This window comes from Myiozetetes cayanensis, unplaced genomic scaffold (assembly GCF_022539395.1).
Source record: "Myiozetetes cayanensis isolate MyiCay16 unplaced genomic scaffold, myiCay2020 scf1, whole genome shotgun sequence".
NCBI lineage: Eukaryota > Metazoa > Chordata > Aves > Passeriformes > Tyrannidae > Myiozetetes > Myiozetetes cayanensis.
Genome location: NW_026086604.1, coordinates 36490891 through 36511795, shown reverse-complemented (window position 1 = coordinate 36511795; position 20905 = coordinate 36490891). Strand labels below are relative to the sequence as shown.

Genomic DNA, 20905 nt, shown 5'->3' with positions numbered 1-20905 from the left:
CTTTCCATTCACAGATTTATTAATCTGAACAGTTCTAGAAAACATTTACAGTGAAAAATGAAGGAAAGTGCACAGTCATGGCTTCTTATTATGTGTAATTATTGTAACCCAGTTCAGAATCTGAGAAGAAACCATGACAAAACCCACCATGACCACTACAGTCCCTTTAATTTCTAGACTTCTCTGTGTGGATAGGTTTGGACAAACAAAACACAGGCACACAGCAGCATTGTTTGAAAACGTCCCTTTTACAAACAGAAATTAATGGGAACCATTTATAGCATGTGACCCAAAAATGAAAATGTCTTCATATGGTAAAATGGGGGGGAAGTACACTAGTATCTGCTTTAATCTAATAACTCACAATATTCTCATAGTAAGAGTATCAGAGTGTGATCCATTTTAAGCATAACTGTTCCCTAACTTCAGTAAGGCACTCCCCATCATCCAGTTCATAATAACATTTCCTTTTCTTGTCATTCAAATCCTATTTTCTCAAATAACACTTTCCTAATTCTTCACAGTTTGAAAAACATATGTGGTTATTGCACAAAGCTTTTCAAGCTACAGTCTAATATGTTAGGTTATCAAAATTTTGTTGCTAAGGGTTGGATATACATATACTGCCTTTAGGTTATTACTGTACTGACCTTCTATACCTTTATTTATTCTGTGGTCAATCTTCAGGAAGAAACAAGAATTCTATGCATTTCAGAAAAAACTGGCTCAGATCATAGGAACAAAGATTTCATTTCAGCATGAAAACATGAGGCTATTCTTCTTTCTCAATAGCTGCATTATGTTCTACTTTCTGATCCATTTATGTTTACTATTTAAATACTAAAAGGAGTTCCAATTCAGGAAACATAATTTGGAAACATACTTCTATTTAAATTTCAGAATAAGCATTAGCTTTCAAAGCATAAAAGCCAGAAGCTTTATGATAATGAATCCTTTTCAGCAAGTATAATTCATCAATAATGTAGCCCTCTAATGATGTTATTGTTTCTTTATTTAACTATTTTTGAATTTCTGAAGATTCTTCAATGCCAAATGCCAAATGCTACATTTGGTAGCTTCAATCATTTGTATTTTTGGAGTCCAATTTTCCTACCAGAGACATAGGTTTCGTAACAGTTACTAATGCTCTGGATCTGAAAAATTAGGCCTTTAAAATACAGACTATCTAGTCAGTTAAGATGTCTTGTAATCATTACTTTGTACATTATATCCCTAATGGAATAAAAAATGAGTTTAAAGTCATTCTAGAAAATCGGATTGCCAATTTTATTTTTTTTAAATGGGGACTATCTTTTAATATTTTTGTACAGTGCTCCCTTAGAAGGGGCTTTGACCTAGAGTTTTAAAAATGTGCTTAATAGATGATAATGAATAGGCAAAATGAGTCAAAGAGCAACAAAGATATGCTAACCCAAACTCCTGGAAAAATTTGCTTAAAAGCCTAGTTGCCAGTTTTTCACAAATGTGTCATGCGGATTCCATAACACATCATTCAGCTGTGTTTCAACTTAAATTAAGAACAAAGAGATAAGGAAAACAAATTTAGTTCTGCTGTTCCAGCGTAAGACTTATTCAATTATTGCTTTCAACTATGAATAGGAAATTGAAGCTACAGCTGGACATTCAGGACTTTATGCTTGTGAACTTAACCAAAAGCATAGTCTGTATTTTTTCTGGATCAAAACTGAACAAACATCATCATGGTCTCAAAAAGTAATGCTCAACTACAGAACTGTTGTAGTGGGAAGATCTAAACAGCCTGCCAGATCTAGAACCTTGGCCTTTCCTGGACATATTAAAAAAGGGAGAAGAAAAAGACAACACAACAAAATAAATAATGTGCGAGGTCAAGTGACTTCTCTCATCCCTATGTTCCTCAAGCTAAACCTTCCAAATGCTGGACTTATTCAATGTGGGGTACTAGACAGCATAAGCTTTTTTTTTTTTTGTGTTTTGTTTTTTTTTTTTTTTTTTTTTAATTTTATTTTTAGATAGTCATTGAGTGACAAATCTTGATTCTTACTAAACTGGTATCTTTAACAGGGATCTATATGTAACTTCACCATCCACTTATTAACAAAGTAAACCTTTTTTTTTTTCAAGCCCAAATAATTTTACATACCAAAAAATCATAAGAAACTTTTCCTTTAATTCTTAGTCTTATTAGCTATAATTTTGTAGTAATAATGTGTGAATGAATGAGATTCAATTTAGTACCAGTACTTTTCCATCCTCTGTGTTGACATCAATTCCCACCCAGGTCTCCTGCAGCCAGTATAACTCTCATCCAGCGTATCCTGTCCTTTCATATCTGTTTCCTTCTTAAATTTCCCATTTCTTTATCAGACCAATCGATTCTGCTGGCAGTTAGTAGAAATGCAATCAAAACCAACAAAACAGAAATGGTATGCTATAGTGCGGATGAACAGTGTTTGCCAACTGTCACCTCATGAACATGATGAGCTTCCAGAGCTTTACATAGCCTTTGACTGACTTGGAAGGATTTCTGCAAAGGTTCGGGTCTAGCTCTGCTGACCTCATTGCAGAACCAAGGCCTTTCTATGGAAGATGGAACTAACTAAGGGATGTGATTTCCACAGCCCACATGTATGCTAGAGGATATGCCAGAACACTGTCCATTTGACAGTGTCCACCCTAGGTCTCTTTGGGTCAACATATCACTGATTTATTTCTTTCATAAAAGCCTGGTGGTTTGGGAACAAAGGTAAGCTCAGCTTCCCTTCTGGCATAATGGGATCACGGGGCAGGGAAACATCTGCAACTAGGAGCTCAAATATATCTCAGGTCCCACTGCACAGGTCTAAGCTCTGGTAGCAAGATCCTCTTACACCATGGTGTCAATACATAGGGCAATGACATCATAAAATCCTAGGTCCACTCATTTTGGCATAAAACAATCCTAAATATAATCCTAAAGCTTGTGTCACACCCTAAGAAACTAAGAAAATTCTTTTACTTGTTTCATACAGACGAAATGAAACAAGGCTCTCCTTATCTCAGTCTCTTTAAATCATATTCTTGAAATGTCACATATTCAAGTTTCATCCTGGCAAACAAAAGAAGCTGCCTACAGTGCTTAGATGACCCTGATAACACTTTCCTGAAACAAAGCCTCTGAGCTCTAGCACATATTGTACCTGTTTTTGTTCTTCTCCTAAGCCGTCCCACATTGAAGCTACAATTTTAGAGACTTCACCAAAAGTAGCATTGGGGTTTTGGCCCTTGATGGCTGCTTGAGTGTCTCGAAAGAACAATGCATAGGCAGACACAGGTTTCTGTGGCTCATTTGGGTCCTTCTTCTTCTTCTTTTTGGGAGTTTTAGGTTTCTTTCCCATATCTGATGCAGGTCTCTTCTCGCCACCATTGACCTGTAACATAAAATTAGGAAAGTACTATTAAAAACCCAGCCAATATTATTCAGTCCATCCATCATTACAGTCTCGGTGATACAAAAATTTTGGATTTTGCATGGAAAAATAGAATTTTTGTTGCCATCTTTGATAATTCAAATGTTGACACTCTCACCCTTCCTCAGTTTGTCCCCAGACTACTGTTCAAATCAATTTCTTTTGCAACTGGTGGTACACCTTCCAGGTACTTTGAAGAGAATCTGATTGTGAATCAAACAATTAAAGTTATAGACATTCCCCTGTACACCTTCTAATTAGAGTCTGAAGAAACAAAGCTTCACCAGTATAGACAGTTTAGAGCCCCCTGAAGGATCAGTTCTGATCTATCTGTATTTAGCTGCATAGTTTCTTTGTCTGCTCATGTAGAAGCAAACGGTTCAAGGAAGGGAGTGAAAGAGGAATGGTGTATGGAGGAAAGTTCATGTCCATCACCTGAAAAAAAAATGCATATGATCATTTGTGCAAACACCAAAGTATCCTATTTTCCTAGTGAAGCTGGTGAAAGGTCTAGAGCACAAGTCTTGTGAGGAGCAGCTGAGGGGACTGGGTTGCTTAGCCTGGAGAGAAAGTGGCTCAGGGGAGACATTCTCACTCTCTACAACTGCCTGAAAAGTGGGTGTTGGGGTCTTGACCCAAGTTACAAGCTGTAGAATGAAAAGTAATGGCCTAAAATGGCACCTGGGGAAGTATAGTTGGATACTGGGAAAAATTTCTTCACTAAGAGCGTTGTCAAGCATTGGAACAGGTTGTCCAGGGAAGTGGTGGAGTCACTATCCCTGGCATCATTTAAAAGATGTGTAGATGTGGCAGCTGGAGACATGGCTTAGTGGTGGACTTGGAAGTGTAAGGTTAACAGTTGGACTCAATGATCTTAAAAGTATTTTCCAACCTCAATGACTCTATGACTGACAAGCACATAAAGGGACACTGACCTGACTCTTTAACAGATTTGGAGCTCCATGGCAAAGCAGATTCTCTTGATATGATCACTTAATTTACTATACCTGTAGCGATGATGTGTGATCTTACAAGTGGCTTCAAAGGCTCTTTTCTTTTGTAGGCATGACCAAAGTACTGTGCATCATAAGCGTTTTGAAGTATGAGAAGATCAAGAGCATAAAAGGTATGCTCTAGGCTAAGGATCTACTAGGCATGACTTCTTTCACTTCCCTCTATTATTATTTTTTAATAATGCATATCAAGTGGTACAGAAGAATACAGATGTTCAATTCAGTGGAACTGCACGAGCAAAATGGCTGGAAATCCTCATTTTGAGGAAAAAAGCTTTTTTATTTTTCTATGGGCATCACTGTGTGGTGCCCGACAGAACCCAGGTGACTACAGTGAACAACCTGGATCTCTATGGCTTACTAAAAACAGCAACAAAGTAATGACCACAATTTGAAAATGAAATTGATTGCTTCCTGGGCATTATGTTACAATAGGTGCATCTTTACTACAAAGTTAATGGACATGCAGCCTATTGGCAGCATTTGGGAAATATGAAAAAACAGAAGAAGTGTTCTACCCATTAAGTTACCCAACATTTAATCTCTTGCTATTATTTCATTCTATGGGGCACACAAAACTAGCCATTAAAGGATAACTAACTAGGGCTCCCTAGTTAATTTGACATTGGTTTAAACTCTTCAGAATTTCTGTGCAAACTCCATGAGCAAGAAGACTTGACAATAATTTGTTCTATAGTTAAAATTTTACCTCAGGGATTTGTTAAGGTTTTCCTCTTTTCAGAGTAGCTTTGAAACAAGGAGATTTTAAAGTTCTCTGTGTATTAGGATACCACATTACTTCAACTACCCTTAAACTAGGTGATATACTACAGAAACTTGTGTAAGTCGCCGTCTGGTAAGCTGTTCTGAGAATGGCTCTAAAACCTTATTCTCCAACCTTAATGATCAAGACACTTCAAACTCCCACTGTTAAAAACAGAGTACTCACAGGGGAAATTGTGTTTGTCTTATATGAAAATAACGAAATAAAAAGAATACAAGAATTCCAGTACTAATAATCCTGCAAATGGCTGAGATGATGGCCTACCTTATGCTCCCATCAGTCTATCAGCTTCACAGACTCCACTTCTAACCACCAAAGCAGAGACAGATGGAAAATAAAATAAAACCCATATATATTCTGCTAGGCATAGACTTGTGCCTCAAAATCCCTGGAGGTGTAGTTAGCTCATGGTAATCCACCTCCTGTCATGGCTTATTGCTTAATTATGGTGATGTATTTAACTTATTTATCACAAGAAAGCAATAATCTTTCACTTTAAAAAAGTGTACATTAACCATGTTGCACATATAATAGATCACAAGAATATCTAGTGTAGGGTTTAAAACTATCAAGTAAGGCACATCATTGATATCTAAATGTCCCTTGAGAACTTGGAAAATGTCTATAAGCATATTTAAAATAAACTGCAACAGTACCAAAGCCTTTAATGGAGCTAGGAGAGCTGTTTTATGCACACTATCTTGCAGTAATCGCTGTAGTTTAAAATAGATTTTAATCAAGCACCATCTGCATAATAGGTTGAACAGACAACACAGAATTCTACTTATAACTCCTATCATATAAAGTAAATATTGTAAAACCTCTGCCACATAAAGAGAATGTGCTGCAGCAGTTCTTTAGTAATTGTGTTTCTGTTATTTAATTCTTGCTATTTGCAATCCTCTCTCTATCTTCCCTCTAAAATACATTATTTGAATTTCTCTCATAAGTGATATGCAAATGAGCATGGAAGAAAACCCTGTTATCCATCTATGAAGAAATACTTATTTACAAACCAGTAATGCTTCCAGCAGCTCACAATTATGCTTGGCAATAACCAAGTACATGTTTAACGATCCAACAGTATGAATTATGGCAAGAATTACATAAATGTAATATTCCAGTGTTCAGGTGGTCAGAATAAAGCATGTGCTAAGTGGCTACTTTGTTTAAAATGTATTTCAGTTACTTACAAGTATTGATTTTTAAGTTCTCCCTTTTTTCTTCTTCTAACAATAGCCCCACACATGAGATTTAGAAGAATTAAGGAGACTCCTTTCAGAGATTATATCCTTAGTATAAGACTACATTTCACATTTCTACGGACCTAGTAGTTTTCTGACTGTATATCTAGCCTTACAATTACACTACTATTGTCACTGATCTTATGGTCAAGCAACCTCAGCTGTCCTGATTTTAGAGCCACATAATGTAGGGAAACTGAGCCCTCTGTAACGCAGTTCTGTCCTCTTTTTTTTGTGCAAGGGAGTATAGGACAGCTGAAGTCTGAACAGCCTAGATGAAAGGGTCTTTATGAGAATGAGCATTGCCAAAAAATATTTAGCAGCTGCTGCCATTAGTTCTGTGTATGTTGGATAAGGCTTACAAAGATTTGAATATTGATCATAGAATGAACATCCAAGAAGTTCAGTACATGAACAATTACATTAGTTTGTAAAGTTTCCCCATTATTGAAATGTGGAATGCATTAATTAAGCTGAAATGCTAATTTCTTTCACGCATGGAAATCAGTGGTTCATGGGGATACAATTATATTATGTACATAGGTACATAATTTACTCATTTGTTTATACTTTCCATCATCCCCTTTCTATAAATTCATGCAAACATGAACAGGACATTGAGATTTCTGTATTTTTTTTTCTCTAGATAGAAATAGGTATGGCTGTTAGGGAGCTGTCTCCCAAATGTGCTATCACAGGACCAGTGGCTTCCCTTTCACACATAAGGCTGGGCTTTCAGCTGGTATAAACTAAGAAAGGTCATCTGAGGTGATTTCCCATTTGAAAATGTACTTTGTCTTTTTGATCAATGTTGGTACATAGGCAAACATCTTCTGCTGGTTAAATGGGGAGAACATCACAATATGGTGAATTCAGAGGGAGTTGGTTTTTTCACAGTCCTCATGGCAGGAACATCTCGCTGATTCCATGAAGAGAGCTCCAGGTACTACAGGACTGGAACATGTGCACCTCCATTGAAGGACTGACTAACGATCTCTGGCCCTGATCTCTTAAGTAATAGCACACATCTACATGACAGTTTATAAATCAAAGAGAAAACTCAAAATTTAGCCAAGTTATATTCAGGTAAAAGACAGAGGTTTTCAGAAGAGACAGAACAGCTGGTCTCTCTGTCCCCATCCCCTGCCTTCTTTCACTGGGAAGAGGATTTCTGGAGTGAGAACATTCACAGGTCCCTCCAAAGCAACTCTGAGAAAATGTAATACTGTTGTTTCTGGGGAGATCAGAAAAAGGGTTTATTCTGAGTATTCATATCCAGTCACTGGCAGCTTCCAGGAAGAGCAACCAAACAGAATATACACAGTGGAGAGTTTTAAACCATGAACTACAACAATACACTGACTCCTTAGGCTGATTATTCAAACTCTCTTGCCTTTTATAGAGGGAACTACAGCAGAACCATTGCACTGGATCAGGCATGGCAGCCTGTCTCCCTCCTACCAGCCTGTCTCCAATGGTGGCCAGCCTCAGGTGTTTTCATGAAGCCCTAAGAAATCCTACATGCATGACATTATCTGCTCCCCATCAAGCTGCTTTAAACCATATTACTCAGATAAGAATTTAAGCCCTCTGTCATTGTTAACCAAATTCAATATCCTTTAAAACTTTTCTTTTGGCAGACAAATTATAATTATAGAATTTTAAGGCAATGTATGGACTTCAGCATACTGAATTTAATTTTGTGTTGCACATTGTGCCTTTTGTCATCTTTTTCTGCTTAGGCTGAGAGCATGAGAGAAAAATAACACAGCTTGTTAAAAAGTTGAATACTATATAAACTGGCTTCCACAAAGAAAGGACCAAGTCTTACTTAGTCTACAGTATTTTATATTTTTCTATTGAAAACATTTATTTCAGATAACTACTGCTTGCATGAAAACGCAACCCTACACTTTTGCTAGCACGAAGTGTTATAGTGAAAAAGTACATGAAAACTATGAGTGAAATAACTGAAATATTTGATAGAAGCAGAAAGGAAATATTAATTATTTGAGTGGATGTCTTCTCCAGAATTTCGAGCATCTTGCACACTCTCACCAATACATGTAAAAATATTAGCAGAGTGACAGGAGTAGCAAATAAATTATTCTGAAAAAGTAAAGGTTGCCTGGAATTATTTTTACACAGCGGTATTCTAAAGTCTTCCTCAATAAGGTAGTGCTCATTTAAAGTGTATGAATTATTCAGTAATTTTTAAAACCTAAAATTTGTAAAAGCAGGGGAATGTCCTGATATAAAACTTTTGAATCAGAATTTATTCAAAATGTAGTAAAACATATGTCTCCAATTAAGTGATTATTTTATAGCTTGAGGCATGAAAAACAATATAATTTGAAAACAAATCAGGCTTACATTTCTTGACTGGATTATACCTCCTCAGTGACTCACAATATGTTTTCTTCACATTCCTTTCAAGTCTGCAACTTTTCCCTACAAGCCACATCTGTGGTACACGACATGGTACACACTACACTGCAGGAGTGCTCTGACAGGACTGCTATTTTGTAGTGACCATAAAATAGAGCTAAAGAGGTTCTCAATTTCAATATACTCTATTCCTGGTTTAAGGGATGACTTCGTGCTAAGTTCCAATCTTTCTGTGTCTCAGCTGTTCTGTCTGTGAATTTAAGTTAATAGACTTGTGTATTTTTGGGAGGTTTTCAGTATTTTGGGAGATTGGGAGATTTATGCTATATAGATTTATTCTTTAAAGAAATTTATTATGTAAATTAGTCTTATCACTTCATGCTTGTACTGACAGTAAAATGAAGCTTACACATGTCATGACGAAGTGTCAGCACCTCTCAGAGTATAAATGCATAATGGGTCTTCCAGATTTTCAAGGTAAGGTTTTTAAAGTTCCTAGGATCTTTCTGTTCTGGTTGCTATGATGTTCTGTTTACTCATCCCGTGACCAAGTAGCAAAGGCTAAGCATATTGCACTGACTATTCATACTTTTTATAGCAGTAACTTGATCTTTAACTGGAAACAAACATCCCTGCTATGCAAGTGAGAAAACTCAACCCTTATATTAAAGTCCTAGAGAAATGCCTATCCTTTAAGTGTTTAACAGGATTCCAGTTGGCTCTCCTGAAGAGGAATGATGTAATTTACTCAAGCTGCCTGAAGAATTCACTGGATATTATAAGTTCTGTATTCATAACCCTTTATTCACTTCAGTCAACCACCAATAATATATAAAGTATCACCTTAATAACTGTGGCCATATGATTCATTTAGCAGGTCCTAGAAATATCCATAATTTACATAGTAATCCTAGCATCTAAGCCTACCTTAGAGCTATCTTCTCCTTCATCTTCATGGACTGAACTGGATGGTGAAGGAGTTGCAGATTTGCTTCCAGGTGGAGAGGGCGAGTTGTGAGGAACACTGTTTCCACCCATATTCAAACCAAGCTGTGCACTGAGCTGGGACTGGTTAATAGTAGTCAGCTGCCCATGCTGCATCATTCCTGGCTGCCTAATATCTGCAGGTTGAACCCTTGGCCTCATGGTTGCCATCTGAGGATGGGAACTATACTGGGCTCCTTCTGTATTCCGTAAATCTTGCATCTACAAGAGGAAAAAAACTGTATTAAGCATATCACTAATAAAGTGTTCTGTTCCTTTAGACCTCAGTTGGCCTGATAGGCTAGGTAAGGCTTAAAGGAAATGGCAAGTACTTAAATAAACATATAAATACTGGAAATAAACAGAGTAAGGATATGATTGACATTTGCATAACACTGACTGTTATAAACTATTCAGGCTCTAGCCACAGCCCTTGGGAATAGCGAAAAAGCAATGAAAGCTTTTTTTATTTTTTTTTCACAGGGGGAACAAAAGGGCGCTGCTTTCTTTAACTGCATGTAGAGTATTTCTGAAATGCTAACAAACAGTTAGCACTCTGAAGTTCAGACCTACATCAGAACATGAACATCCTCAAAATTCAAAACAATTTCCAGATCCTGCTTTATTAACATAGGATTTTTCTGTTTGAAAACTGCAGCTCCTAAAATCACAACTCACAGAGTTCGAATATCTAGTATTGGGTCCAAATCTTTTTTGCCTGGTGCTGCCCAATGAGATACTGGACTTTTCATGATTCAGATCACTGACAAGAAGGATGCATTGATAGACTGATTAAATGATTTCTGAGTTGATTTACTGCTAAAACATATATGAACAGAAAGCTTGGAAATGGAAGGATTGACAAATGAATCCATTGTGCTATGTGGGTCACCGCTTCTTAGCATTAACAAGACATACTATTTTAATGCAAGCAACAAATTCAGTCTCTGCAAGGATAAGAATTAAAAGCATTGGAGGATGAAACTCCTTTCTTGTCCAGAGGTCAAATGCACATACATACAGACCTCACAGATTGTCTGCAACATCTTTTCAGTATGCTTATACAGAAACACAACAAATAGCAAAGAGTATTAGAGAAAAGCTCAGATTTAAGCTAAGGTGTTCTGTGGTTGATTTAAAATTGAAGTGTCAATTCAGAGCTGAAATGAAATAGATACAGTTGTCTATCTGTGCCTCAGACAAACATTCTGTATATATGAAGTAGAATCTAACAGGAGCTATGATTAAGTTTCATTAAGATGAGGACATGTGTTAATGGTTTAGTATATTAACATATCCACATTTATTCTACTGACAGTCTTTGTTAGACATGTCATGTGAATTGTCTATAGATCACTCAGATTTTATTTTTTTAAAGCTTTTTATAACTTGTGACTTCTATAACCTGTCTCTTGGTCACACACACGCTCCTTTATATCACAGCAATCTGTAAGATACCTTTTAATCAGTAACACAAGGGAAAAAAAGTAAAGATAAACCTGTAACTTCACCTTTTCTCTCATTATTGATAGTGTAAAAATGTATCAATTTTAGGGAGATTTTTTTAATGAGCTTGGGGATTGATTTTTGTAAAGGTGACTGGCTGGCAGTAAATCAAACAAAAATACCATTAGTTATGGCATACTTACCACTTTACCTGAAAAGTGTTTGAAATGGCTTCTGACACTATGACATCCCAATTATACCTGTATTTATGTTGTTTTAGAAATTAATAGTTTTTGGTAAAAAAGAGTTATCGATACAAACATGTTTTTCCAGTTCATTTAATGACTACTATAGCACCAGAGAAAAGGAGCAGAGAGAGCACAGTGGATGAAATCAATTGCAGGCTGAAATTTGAATCCTGGTAGACATTTATATTTTTAAATTACTACTGATTTCTTGGTCCCTTCTCTCCAGAATCAGCTTCCCTCCTTGCCAAGCATATTAGCCTTGAAAGCTATCATTATCTCTTCCTGTAGCAGACAACCTGCACCAAAACAGTTGCGCCCGTGAAGCTGTTATTCCTGCTTGGCAATTTTGTTTTGGATCCAGCTGCTGAGCTGGGCAGCAGTTGGGAACACGGAGCAGGAGTGTGGGCTCTCCAGGTTCTCTTGACCAGCTTGAGGCAGGCGGGCAGGGCATGGAAATCCACACAGTCCCTCACCTGCTGGGCACAGGGAGGCAAAACCCTCCCCAAGGCCCTCCCTTCACCCTGTCTGTGGTGTTTGTGCTTCAGCATGGGTGTGTGCCCGCCCTAGGGACCCTCCACCCTGCAGGGGCTGAGCCCACGCTGCCCTGCTTGCAAACACATTGGGTTTTCATGGGGCAGGACCTCATGGTGCTGAATAAACTCTGCCAGAAAATGCTATAAAAGCATGACTGCTTTTTAATAAGCACTGTAATGATTTTATGGACTCTAGAAAAGAAACAAGCACCATCTGATACTCCTAACTCCTATTTTGAACAAACTTGAGAATTATCTACCTCTAAAAGCAGGGCAACAGTTACCATTTTAATTACTTTTCTTCATGTAAAATATAATACCATTGCATTAACTGATGCACAGGAAGTTCCACCTGAACATGAGGAGGAACCTTACAGTGTGGGTGACTAAGCACTGGAACAGGTTGCCCAGAGAGGTTGTGGAGACTCCCTCACTGGAGATATTCAGGAACCATCTGGACACAATCCAGTGTCATGTGTTCTAGGATGACCCACTGTGGTCCCTTCCAACCTTAACCCTTCTTTTATTCTGCTTTATTCAAAAAGATTTCTCCTTTATTAAAACCTCTTCTTATGAGCTTCAAATATTATCAGATATAGATAGTACTGGATTCAGAACATCCTATGTTTGTTTTCTTTAAACAACACATATTTTTAAACAGTATGTGACATAATTTTAGGCCCAGCACTGAATATAGACTGTGTTTTTAGATAATACAACACCAACTGAAAAGCACTGAATGCATCCCCATATAAAACACACACCTGTGTGTGTATATATATATATATATATATATTTGCAAGAGAATCCTTCACTAGGGAAATTCTGAGGACTGCAAATGAGGTGGTGTAGTAGAAAAAAACCCAGTATTTTTCCTTTGACGTGATTTCAGTTTGTCTTCTGAATTTTTACATCAGATGAATATCAGAGACCTTCAGAAAACCAGGTGTAAACATCAAGTTTGTTTAACAGCACATGTTCCCTTTTGGATGCTAAGCCAGAACCTCCCCCCGCCTTCCCCAAGGCACCTAACCACATAAATGTGAAAAGCTGTGAGGTTATACCACGGAAAACATCTGATGATGAACCTTCAGGTTCCTAAAGGATCAACAAACCAAGAATTGTTCCATCTTCTCTGTTGGGTTCAAGAACAGAGTCATCCATGGAAACCCACACACTTGGGTCATTGCTGAGGAGTGATGTTATGCCCTTGTTTCAGGAGATGTGCAGGAACGGTGACACTAATCAGACACACTCTGTCAGCATCACGTGCAAAGTATAACAAATGTCTCCTAAACTACTTCAAAATCAGAAGCTTCTTATTCCTTGTTCCTCCAGATGGAGTTTTACAAAACCAACCGATGTGCCAATGTGTAGTTGTGCCGGAGCCGTATTCAGTATACAGAGGTAACACTGCAAACTCACTCCTGCCGAATGCAAAGCTGAACACAAATCCTGATGGATGGCAGAATGCCAAATGGAAGAACAAAGTTAAAGAGTTTTGAGTGTTACAGAGGATAAGGACAGTCTTAAACTGACGTCTCCAATGGTCTCTGCGATTAGGTAAATAATGATAATATCTGGCACTTTAACATCAATCTCCATCTGTCAGTTCCAGGATGTTTCACAACTTGTGTTATATTCAGCTTTAGAACATGACTGGTTTTATTTTGGTTTTACTAAAGGGGAAGTTTCTTTTCATGGTTCTTTTTTTTTTTTTTTGTCCTGTTTCCATTTTGCTTATAAGCAGAAACTGAGCATTCACCCATGTAAGTGTTTGACTGCAAGTCAAAAGACACAGTACAAGTCTGTAATTGTAAGGTGTGTACCAAAACCCCTTATTGACATATGGGTAGTGCAAAACCAGAACAGGGCTGAAAATGAGCTCCTAATGCCCTGCTCAAAGCTCCCGAGCTACGAAGAATAAAGCTAAAGTGCTTTAAACATCAGACCAGTGTTCAGCCCATCGGCCTAAAGTAACAACAAAGCAAAGCACAGAGTGCAGAATACAGTGATATCATCGCTGTACAGAAACATCTTACTGCAGGACAATATGAGTGCAGTGTCCTAATCACAGAATCACGGAAAACAGTGCTAGAAGGGACCTCAAAAGGTTATTTAGTCCAACACTATCTCACAGCAGGATTAGCTATACCTAAATCATTTCTGACAGATGTTTGTCTAACCTCTTCATAACCTCCCTAGGGCAATTCTTGTGCTTAACTATCCTTACAGTGGAAAGGGCTTTTTTCCATAATGTCTCACCTAAATCTCCTTTGTTGTAATTTAAACCTACTACTTTTTGCTCTGCTCCCAGTGGACATGAGGAATGTTTTTCTCCTTTTCTTTACAGAAAAGCTGTACACACTAGACGGCTATTATGAATTTCCTTTCAGTTTTTTTTTTTTCTTTAGACTAAACAACCAAACTTGAAGATTGAAAGACTTTGTTCATATGCTGTGTTTTCTACACATCTGATCATTCTTCCTGCTGTCCTCTGGATTATGTCCAATAACCTTCATCTTTCTTGAAATACTGTGCTCCAAAGTCCACAAAACACACAAATTCTTATCTGACACAGCATTCAGATAGAATACTCAATCTCTCAAAGGACATAGCACATAGCAATAAAAAAAACCCCACCTGAATTATCTGCCTTTTTGATACAAGCTGGTTAACCCATGCAAGATAGAGAAAGAGCCAAATTGCAGGACTCTTTACTAATCTCCCAGAAGGGGGCTTTAGGAAGCAAATAATTTTCTTCTAAGAAGCATTAGACAGGTAGTTTCAAGGGGACTGTGCTGTTAGCAAAATAATTCATGTTATTTTTCTTGTTATAATTAATAACCATGAGGCAACATCTCTCTGAAAAGCCACACAAGTCCCAATTGTCCCTCGCTATTTAAATTCATTTATAATAAATGTTATCATTAAATGAAAGAAGAAATACAGGTTGCCTTAACAGATCGAAGTAAATACAAGAGGTCTAAGTACATGCAAGAAACACTAGAGATTATACACTGAGGATGAAAACACTAAGGAGGAAAACATAAGGAGAAATACACAGGGCTTACTCACTGAAGCAAGTGAAGATCACACATCTCACTACTCTGAGCAAATTCATATCAAGGCACAGCAGGCATCATTTCTATTACCACCATCAGGTCTTACAACGATTTTTGCTTAGTTTTCTACTACCTGAATGCTCTTGTACAAATGGACACTGCAGAAGTGGCTGATAGTTTTTTGCTTCGTGTCAAACTGATCAAGGTAAGTCAGAGAGTAACCATTTTTCAGACTATAAGAAGCTATGGTTAAATCAATTAATTTAAAAAAATGGAGAAAACCCCAGGGGATCTTAAATGTTACCTATGAAGGTAACCACAGCGTGCTTCCTTCTTCACTGCCATGACCCAACTGAGTCACCATGTAGGTATCACAGACATTCTTTGGCAGGCATAAGGAGTTTCTTTTAATAGTAATATTGTCATCTATATTCCCAGGAAACTTGTGCTACTACCTCTGGTGTATTAAATCTGCATGTTTGTCTGTTCCCAAATAATGCAACATTAAAATTCAGCATTAGCCCCGATGCTGCCAACCTTCTGAAAAACCATGAGATTTACTTAGAAATTTTACTGCTTTTATTTTAGGTGTTTTAATTTTCTTCTACTATAAGCCAGTGCACATCTGCAAGATGTTTTCCAGTGACATAGAGATGCTCATTAAAAAAGAGAGAAAGAAAAGTTAATTCCTCCATAATCACTTGACTCCGTAAGTGAAGGTTTCATGAGAGATGAAAAGATAACATTAAGTTGTGAGACTTAATGTTTGCGAGAGCAGGCACACTGGGAAGGAGTTGTGTTTGGGAAACAACACTCGCCATTTATAATCAAAACAACTGACAAACCAAAAAACCTCATAACTGAATTTAATGCTACAAAATTCAAGCAATATTCATCATACAAATGAGGAGCAGGCTCCCCAGGGAAGTGGTCGCAGCACCAAGCCTGACAGAGTTCAAGATGTGTTTGGACAACATTTTCAGGCACAAGGTGTGACTCTTGGGAATGGTCCTCTGCAGGGCCAGGTGTTGGACTTTGATGATCCTTGTGGGTCCCTTCCAACTCAGGATACTCTATAATTCTGTATAATCAAAGCTAAACTCAGAAGTGTCTAAAATGCAGAAATGTCCATTTAAGAACTCAATTCTTACCAATGATCAAGCGATAGTACCTTGTGGTTGTTCACTGCATGTTGTTGGTTAGGATCCTAGATTAACAGCAAGTAAAATCAAACTATGCAATTTCATCTCTTGTTTTACATCATGGTGATGCTCTTTCATGAGATAAATTAAAACTTGAGATAACTTGAATATTTCTATTAAAACAGGAAGTTTGGATTTACTGATTACAGTGGCTAAAAATGGTAAGTGGTATTTATGTTCTCTCATGAATGAAGACTGAACAAACCCAAAGGTTCCCATACTATTAGGTCTTTGTTTCCATTCAGTTACAGTAGAAATCATATTTGCAAGCGAGTCTTGTTTTAGCACATATATAAGTAGACTGCTAAACAAAGATTTGTTGTGAGAGCTAAGGTTACTGTAAAATGACCACAGAGAACCATTCAAAACACATTAAAAGGAATAACTCAAAGCACCACCTAACAGAGGAAGGGGATGTGTGTTTTCATCTTCTCGTTTTTATAATTCTCGTCTGTATCAGCTAACTATGTAATGAAAGACTAAGTTTTAAAGTAAGTGGGCATTTGGGGAATATTTTAGTGCTGTATACAAGTGTATTTTATATACTATGCACACTGCATGAAATGAAAGGATGATTCAAAATTTCTGTTGATTAGGAAAACAAAATTAAACAGCAGAAACTTCACATGTAAAGAGAACCCCTATATTAAAAATAATAAAAGAACCCCTATTAAGTCTACTACTCTAATCTTTTCAAAATCATTCTGTTAAATCACTTCAGGTTGTTTTATATAGTACTGATTCTGTAAGTGATCTTAAGCCCCTTTAAAGCAATTATATACTCAAAATTGGACTGCAAAATTTTATAGCACAATCACATAATGACAAAAATGCAGTAATACACAGTTTCTATATTTCTTGGTACACAGTTAATTTGGTGACTATTAACATTCTTTTCTACTTTATGTTTTAATATCCTTTGAGTCACACAGGGCCAAGGTCTCAAAACTAATCATAAAAAACTACTGGCTGCTATTCACTCCAATATAATAACCCTTTATTTAAAACAACCTCCAATAAATTTCATTATAAGAAGTTATTAAAAGGGTTAAAAACCTATTAAATGTCAAAGAATTTGCCTGACTCAAACTTCTAATAAAGAAACAGAATAGGCTTTCTTTCTGAATTATTTAAATCTTTACTGACTGTGCACTGAACCATGAAATTAGAAAAGTGTTATTAGAAGTGTTCTCTGGTTTTTATAAAAGTTGTAGCATAGAATATATCAAACCACAGTCTTTAACTAGACTAGTTAAAGAAATAGGTTTTTAATCCCGAATACATGGTTTTCACTGATATAAAGGGTCATAATTAAAAGTCTGGCCTGGAAGCTTAAGATAATAAAATTATTATTACAGGAGCATACATGTTCATTTGGTATATTCTGGATGCATGTTTCCATTTTAATTTGGACAAATATCTTCAATTTTGTTTGATCTTGCAAAGTCCACTGATTTGGACCCTCTCAGCAAACAATTAAGCTTTTAATAGTGACTCATTTTAAAGAATTAATGGTGAATAATTTGTGTTATCTTTTTCCCTTTTTTAAAGTGTCTAATGCTTAACAGCAGGTATAGGTTGACAGCAGACAAATGGAATCTAGGACGTACAAAGCAACTATTCTAGCACACATCTGATAACAGTATTATACCTACACTATTTTTTTGGCAAATAACAACAGAATAATTTTCTATTTCACCTCTTGTTTGCATAGGGAAAACAATCATGCATTTCATTTTTATTTTAGTGATAATAAAGAAATCCTGAGGAAGAAGAATATTCACAGGTTCACTCAAACACACCTGAATCAGTAGCCTTTCATCAAAAGAAATGAAGTCAGAGAGATGCTTAAGAGAGACAATATTGCCTCCCCTTCTTTTTTACAATAAAAATAGAGGCATCAAGGGCACATGAAACTATTAAGTCTAGGAATACAAACTACATCTTTGGAAATACTGTTAACAGTGAGAAGCTATGCTTTCTGTAGCGTGTGAGGAAAAAGGGGATGAAGGCAGCTATTGCCTTTGCAGTGCTGTTCTCCTGTGACTGACCAACAACAGCTGAGTAGCCAGCATGAGTTTGCTGTAACCTTCGTTGGCTTCTGCTTCATTGTATTCCATTGTATCCCATTGAATTCTAATCCATTCTGTTTTTGCAGTTGTTTTCTTTGGTGTTTTTGTTTTAGTTTTTTTGTTTTGTTTTGTTGGTGGTGGTGGTGGTGGCGGTTGTTCTTTTTTTTTCCTTTTCTATGATGTTCAGCTCAACACTATCAAACTATTTCCCTGCAGTGCATTGGGCAATTTGACCACGATATGTAACGTGTTGTTTGCTATATCTGCTTTAACACACAGAGATACCTTGACCACACCAGCATCTCTCCCTACCACCAAGTAAAGGAATTTGTATTAGATACATTCCAGAGTTTTTCTTGAGTCAGTGTATCATCAATGGATGATCTGTAAATTTTCCAACAGATTTGCCAAGAGAAGATCTGGCCACACAGGAGCGGAGACTGCTAAGCCCAGTGCAGGCCCAGGAAAGTAGTTAGTGCATAGTTGTGTTTCTCCCAGTTGTGTCAGTGGATCTGCCTCTGGCTTGCATCATAGATATTTTAAATACTTTATATGGTAGTGTTGATATTTAGAAAACTGGTGGACTTAGCACTTAAAAACATAAATTTCCAATGAGATATTCGTATTCATCACGTTACGTATTTCAAAATAAAGTGCAGCTTGCATAGCATTTAGAAGGTGTTTAATTTGAAATAAATTGGAAATATTAGAATTAGACTGAGATGATTACATAAAGGTATTTAAGGATGCTTACACTTAGTAAAGAATAGCATGTGACTTGATTGTAGTATTTATTATGTGAATGCTTCAGGTATGCCAGGGTTTTATTCTTAGGGAAGCACAGATGCAGCTACTGACAGGTGTGAAAGTCTTTGAGGAAGATGTTGAGACCTTGAATGACCAAGTAACCCTTTGAGTTCTAGTCCATTCAGGCCCTTATATTGTTTTAATGAGCTTACTTTCTGTACGGGATGGCTGCCCAGGCAGAGGCTACAGACCTACACTCAGTAATGACAGATTTGACAGGGAAAAATACTGAAAGGTGAAACAGAAAATGTAAGAGCTATAACCACAGATTATTCTTGGTGACTCCACATTGTATATCATGTTTCTTCACGCTCTGCCTCAGCCCTTGTCTCCTCTAGAAAGAGCTCAACCCTAGATTTGTAATGCTGCATTATTTCTATTCAAAATTATGAAGCTTTATGGTGAATCGAGGTCTGCCTCTTTCACCCTGTACACCATTTGAAGTTGAAGAACAATGAACGGTCAGGTTTTTCTAGCTGGCAAGTTCAGGGAAAAGATCCTATGAAATATTCCATATAAAGCAAAAAGGTTTAGAAAAGTGCCTCACCTGAAATGCATGTCCAGCTAATCTGTGTCCTTCTGTGCCTTTTGTGGTTCCTCTTTATTTTGATAACTCTTCCATTTACCTACCCCAACGAAGGTTCTGCTGCTCATTGTGTTTTATATGTTATCTAAAGAGTCACATTGCTCAGGTTCAATAACAGGGATTTGCCTAAGTGCACCTGAAAAGTTGGTGCAATATTGGGGTGTCTTGTGTCTCCTACTACAGAAAAATTCTGTAGGATAGAAACTGCATCTTATCTTGGTCCTAAGGAAGGCCTATTCCCTCTCAAACCTGGACTCTGCAGCACATCAGATAGAACAAGAAATTTTTGAAATATTGTCAGTGGGATTTAATCTAAGTATGCTACTTCACCGAAGAAGGTTTTTTCAAAGGATGAGCGGCTGTCTTTTCAGTGTTGTCCACCTCTTAAGGCACTAGACATAAATAAAGGGCAGAAGGACCTCAAATCTAAATCTGTGTCACTCAGAAGGCAGAGAAAAGACTAAAACCTGCATCTGATCTATTCATCTCACTACCCCCAGCATTAGGCTTATGATATTTCCTGCTGTTCTGCACAAACATTTAATGGATCTTGTTTCCATTCCAATGTGATATGAAGTTGAATCTTTGAAACTGGGGTCACACAGGCAGATGTAGGCTGCAATTATCTATATTCTTCCTCTTGGGCACTGTGATGTGGAACATCCTTGAAATTATTTCCCTGAACCATAAGGTCCTATCTGGGGTTGCAGTTTACAAATGGCATTGTGACTGCAACAAAATCTCTTATGGAATCAATCATAAGAAAAGTCTGAACACAAGGAAGTTTAGGCATAGCTGGATTAGTGCCCTGAAGGCCTATTGATAAATACAACCTCTGTTTAAGCAAACTATTTTGCCAGACATTTCAGTCTTGGGTAGGAACAGTGGTGCGTGCTAGCTCTTACATTTCCATACACAGATGTTGTATTAAATGAAATGAACTTTCCTGTAACTCCCTGCCATCATTCACCTGAAAACCAAAGTCATCCAATGCTATTTATTTGTGCATTTTGTGAATTTCTGGACTAAGTTTATTTTCCTTGAGAAAGAAAATCATATTTTTTTCTGGCTGATACCAGTAGCC

General features: G+C 37.1%; 1 protein-coding gene across 4 annotated transcripts in view; it reads right to left on the bottom strand.

Moving 5' to 3' along the window:
- TOX (thymocyte selection associated high mobility group box) overlaps positions 1-20905 on the bottom strand; it is a 223397-nt gene that overhangs the window by 35512 nt on the left and 166980 nt on the right. For 3 of the 4 annotated variants that reach the window (XM_050328971.1, XM_050328963.1, XM_050328982.1), the window contains exons 4-5: positions 9806-10084; positions 3180-3410 (exon numbers count right to left, since the gene is read on the bottom strand). In XM_050328971.1, the coding sequence (XP_050184928.1) occupies positions 3180-3410; positions 9806-10084 (510 nt within the window). The remainder of the gene's footprint in view (positions 1-3179; positions 3411-9805; positions 10085-20905) is intronic. The other variant, XM_050328992.1, reaches the window with a different exon arrangement.